Source organism: Coregonus lavaretus, assembly GCF_964263955.1.
Source record: "Coregonus lavaretus genome assembly, chromosome: 16".
In the NCBI taxonomy this organism is placed as follows: Eukaryota; Metazoa; Chordata; class Actinopteri; order Salmoniformes; family Salmonidae; genus Coregonus; species Coregonus lavaretus.
The window spans coordinates 28,996,684-29,001,832 of NC_140003.1; the positions used below are offsets into that span (position 1 = coordinate 28,996,684).

General features: G+C 37.3%; 1 protein-coding gene across 1 annotated transcript; it reads right to left on the reverse strand.

Moving 5' to 3' along the window:
• Positions 1-2,367: 2,367 nt before the first annotated feature.
• Positions 2,368-4,916, reverse strand: LOC311143779 (dual specificity protein phosphatase 19-like; the record flags this gene model as incomplete). The annotated part of the gene is made up of 4 exons (XM_084179663.1): positions 2,368-2,586; positions 4,075-4,227; positions 4,319-4,365; positions 4,694-4,916. The coding sequence occupies 4 exons, from the start codon at positions 4,914-4,916 to the stop codon at positions 2,368-2,370; spliced, it is 642 nt and encodes a 213-aa protein (XP_084035789.1).
• Positions 4,917-5,149: the final 233 nt, after the last annotated feature.

Sequence of the window (5,149 nt, forward strand, 5' to 3'; positions counted from 1 at the left end):
GTCGAGGGACTGGAGGGTAGCATAGGCTGGGATGAACTCTGCCTTGTTGGCAGCAGTACATGACTATTTACATACTCTGCTTACTGCTATAATCAGTTTAATATCTAATTATTAGTGTGCATGTAAACGTACTTAATGTGTATGCTAATAATAATGTTTTCATCGTCAAATTACACTGCTTTGATGATGTGTGATATTTCGCCCATTAATCGAGTGCATCTGTCTAAACAGTTTAGTACTGTCTAAGTAGCCTATAGCCTACTAAATGTTATATTACATGATTATAACATGTTTATAAGTGGTTATCATGCATGAGGACATAATACTGTAATTGTAATCAGATGTGCTGTGTTGGGGATGTAATTAATATGACGATAATCAGCCACAAGGATAGAATAGGATAGAATAACTTTATAAACTCAATTGAATGGAGATTAACTCTTCAGTAGCAATATTTTATTCAAACATATTCTGAATACACACACACACACACACACATTGATCAAAAGGGTGGATTTATGCATTAATCAACATAGGTTCTTAACAACGCAATTCATACTAGTTCCCGAAACATATATTATGGTGGAAATGTTAGCAGTAGCCTAGCCTACATTGTGTATGGAAGAATAATTAACTAGAATAATTATATGTTTACATTCTAGAACAAGAGTTCATAACATTTTATTTTGCATTCAAACATGTTCATATAAAACATTAATAAACAACATATTTCAAACACCCACAATCATAGTAATATTTTTTTTGCAATAAAAAAACCACATTTTAAACTAAAGATAATAACATCAAAAAGAATACATGTCTGTTACAAAATCATGGAAGTAGATTATAACATTTAAAATATTGCCTTCAGTAGATTACTTCTCTTAGCTTATTCAACATCGCATAGATCAGGGGTTTTCAAACTTGGGTCCGAGGCCATCGTGGATACTATTGTTAAATCTCTGCGTCCAGTATGAAGGACGTTAGAGGTAATTTCACGAGCCAATGCTAACTACCGTTAGCACAATGACTGGAAGTCTACAGGAACCAATTAGCATGCTAGCTTGTATGCTACCATCTGACTCTGGGGAAGTAGATAAATGGCTTCATTGCCAAAATCTCGAACTATCCCTTTAATATGGAGCTAATTACCAGGTTTTTTGTATAGAAAATTCTTAGGTGGGTTGGAAAACAGTTTCAACTTAAACTATCAAAACCAGATAGAAAGCATGCAGAAAAGATATTGAACTATGTATAGTTTGAAGTAATACCAGCTTTGAGAACTAACAATCAAATAAAAGCTAGACAGTCAGGGAGAATCGAAAATTCCAGGGCACATGCACATTGATTTAATAATGTTTGAGCAGAGGAATACAGCGTTAGCCACGGCAAAATGCATAGAATTGTTGGAAATTATCTTCAAATCTGCTAAATGTTCTCTCAACTCAATGGAAAAATATGTAGAATTGCAGAAAATTAGCTTTACAACAGCAACATTTTCTCTCTGCTGCCAAGATACCTTTCTAGCTAATAGTCTATGTTAGAGTTTACGCTTCCAATAAACTGTAGGGAGGTCAAAATTATGAAACAGTACCAAATCTATTCATTTTAAAAATGATTAACATTGATTGACAAGACAATCAATTATTTATTTATTTTTGCTAAAAAATGATGGGGGTCCCGGGGTTGCCGGTTTGCCTGGGCGGGGGCCCCTGGGCAAGAAAAGTTTGAAATCCCTTGCCGTAGATAACATCCCAACATACAATAAATAATATATTAAGACAAAGTAAGGATGTCCATAATATTTCTTAAACCAAGATTGAAGTTAATACAATTAAAACTCTACATTTAATATTATAGTTTAGTCCGTTTTTTCTAACCTCACACATTTGGTACAAAAAAGGAAAGACTCAAAATTAACTTAAGAATTTTTGCACAGACATGGTTCATAAAGTTGAGAATCGTATATTTATACCTTTCTTAAATTCCATTGTGGCCTTATGGGTTAAATTCCATTGTGGCCAAATTCCATTGTGGGTTATAGAAATTGATAACAGAGATGTTTTTCTATTGAATAACACTGGACCCACAGTGTATATTGACAGGGCATTGTAGGGCTTTTGAAAAAATGACGTCTAATGAACACCTCAACATGATGTTGGGGTCCCTTGGGTATTAGGGGTCATATTAAGATCCAAAATGACACCCTATTCCCTATATGGTGCACTACTTTTGACCAAGGCCCCAACGCACTATACTGTATATTTCAGACACAGCCCAAGATCTTTATCAGAATGGCCTCCTTGTGAGAAACAGTGGCTGATATGAAATGCATTATTCTGGCCCTGCAGGTGTTGCTGTTGTTGCTCATGCATAGCCCACACCATTGGCTTCTATGCCCCCTTTCGGTTTGAAACCTTTCAACTGTTCAAGAAACCCTGGGTTTGGGCACGTGGCCGGCCGGGCCGATTTCACCAAGGCAAACGCGTCATCGAAAGGCTTTCCTTCCCTGGACATCAGGTATCCAATGATGACCGAGGCCGACCTCGAGACTCCGGAATTGCAGTGAACCAACACAACTCCTTTCTGAGGGAGAAGACGAGAGAAACAAGCCTTATTTTAGTAGAAGGAACCCAAACACACTTCAGCCCAGCTTGAACAAAAAAGGGAATGAGGTGGTCAACTGAGGGACTTAATAATAATCAAAAAAACGCGTTCCTTACTCCAGGAAACCTGTTGAAGTGTCCTGGGGTAAGGAACGTTTTGGGGGATTATGATGCCTTATGTCCGTTTAGTGCTATCCAGTCCAAAAGCATGAGACATGATGTGCTTAGCTGCTTTAAATTTGAATCCCATGTCTTCAATTCACACAGCCCCAGTAACACAAGAGCAATTACATTGTCCTGCACCTCATGGTAATCTAATAAAATACTATTATGCTAATCACACATAATGGGAAAATTACAAGCTGTAAGGTGATAGAATTATTCTCCCACTTAGCTAAAAGCAACATGGACGGTTTGATTAGCCAGTTGGAGTTACCCCTGCATGGTATCACAGGTTACATAGGGAAGTAAAAAGATCCACTAACCTCCATTCAACAGAGAGTGGAAACTTATTTCCAACAGGCCAAGTCATTGTAATCATAAACCTTTGGTGAATTTGCAACATGTGGCAGTGTCAGGTTCTTGGGTGATCAGCACAGCGATTTGGTAAAAGGTTGTATAGCAAACAAAGGGCCGCTAGTGATATGATCTTTCTACAACAGGCTAAATTATACATGGTGAAAACTCAGCCATGTATTATTCACTACAGTGTGGATATAGAGGTAGGGAGGATACCTAAATACTTAGATGTAGGGAGGCTTTGCATTGGCTCAGTGCTGTCCAGCATCAGATATATGCCAGGTAATAAACTTGAACACTCAAGGAAATTACTAATAAAGTAAAGTCATTTTACCTATGTACTGTATACAGTACAGTGATGATCAAATCAAATCAAATTGTATTTGTCACATGCGCCGAATACAACAGGTGTAGACCTTACTGTGAAATGCTTACTTACAAGCCCTTAACCAACTAACTGTAAGTTGCTCTGGATAAGAGTGTCTGCTAAATGACTAAAATGTAAATGTAAGAAATAGAGTTAAGAAAATATTTACTAAATAAAAAAAATAAAATAACAATAACGAGGCTATATACAGGGGGTACCGGTACCTAGTCAATGTGCGGGGGTACAGGATAGTTGAGGTAATTTGTACATGTAGGTAGGGTTAAAGTGACTATGCATAGTTTCTCCTTGATATAAAACATCAGATTATTGATGTATGCAGCTTTCTTTACAACTACCACATCATGGAGACAGGTATCAATCATAAAAGTTAGCAAGTGGAAATAACTTTCATGATGTGTCACCTTTCATGATGCGTAGGAATGTTGAAACTGTCAGGTAAGATGAATGCAGTGAAAGATATGGTATTAAAGCATAAAAAGTGAAAAGGAAAAGGAAACTGGATATTGCAGCCCCAATTAGCCTACATTAGCCTACAACGTTGTGAAAACACACACAACTTACCTCTGCATTTGTTTGGTCTATGAATTTTGAGCACTCTTGGAAATAGGATGTTATGTCAGTATCAGGAACATCCAGAATGCTCAGTGTTTTATAAATGAACAGGTCTGGAAATGCGTTTTCAACACCATAGGCTACATTTAATATGTGGGACACCTGAAATGGAAGAAGAACATCTATGAAACACCAAAACAAGACAGAAAAATATATAAAGTATAAAGCTTATCTCTATTACATAAAACAATACCTTATATTTTCTCAAAGTGCCAAAGTCATGTGCAGCATCTTGTGAGCCTACAACAAGAAAAAACAACCATCAAATTGTGAGCCTGTGAGAAATTGTTTTAAATGGAAATATCTATAACTGAGCATAGATATTTGTATTATATTTTCTTCAGTAATGATAAAGAAAAACAAAAGTTCAGAAATATGAGCTTAAACTGCCTATAGGGAAAAATTGTATGTGTTTACATGCAATAATCCAGTAGACTCAGAGTCTCAGAGAAAACAAACTGAAAATGTAAAGCCTCATATCACACTGACAGCTACAGTATGTGTGTCTGTGTAGGCACCTGTCAAATATCCCCTGTCAATAATAGACATCTCATCGACATCCACTCACCTAATAGTAAATAAGGTTTAATAACTCCAACTTGTACGTCCCAGCTGTTGTCCTGTACATAGCCGCATGCTGTCTCAGGCTGAGTTTGATCCTCTACAACATGTATTGTCGACCCTTTCCATGTCTCAATAATCCTCCTGCCACTCAACGTCATCACGCGGGTGCATTGCTTTCTCAAATTGGTCTTGGAAAATGTCTTGATTTCCTGGGCAAGAGACTGCATCACCTTTGTCTTCTCAAAACAAAGCAAAGGAGACTAAAATAATCCTATGTTAGATTGGTAGGGTGTCAGACCAGCCTAGGCTACTCCATTGGATGTAATGTGAACAGTGCCTAGCTCCTGGTTCAAATGGATTTCTGCATGTTTATGGGCAGGTTTTGTCACTCAGCCTATATGGGGGACCAGAGTATTTTTTCTAGGCGTCACAGATGTCACTATCACATGATGCCATCATG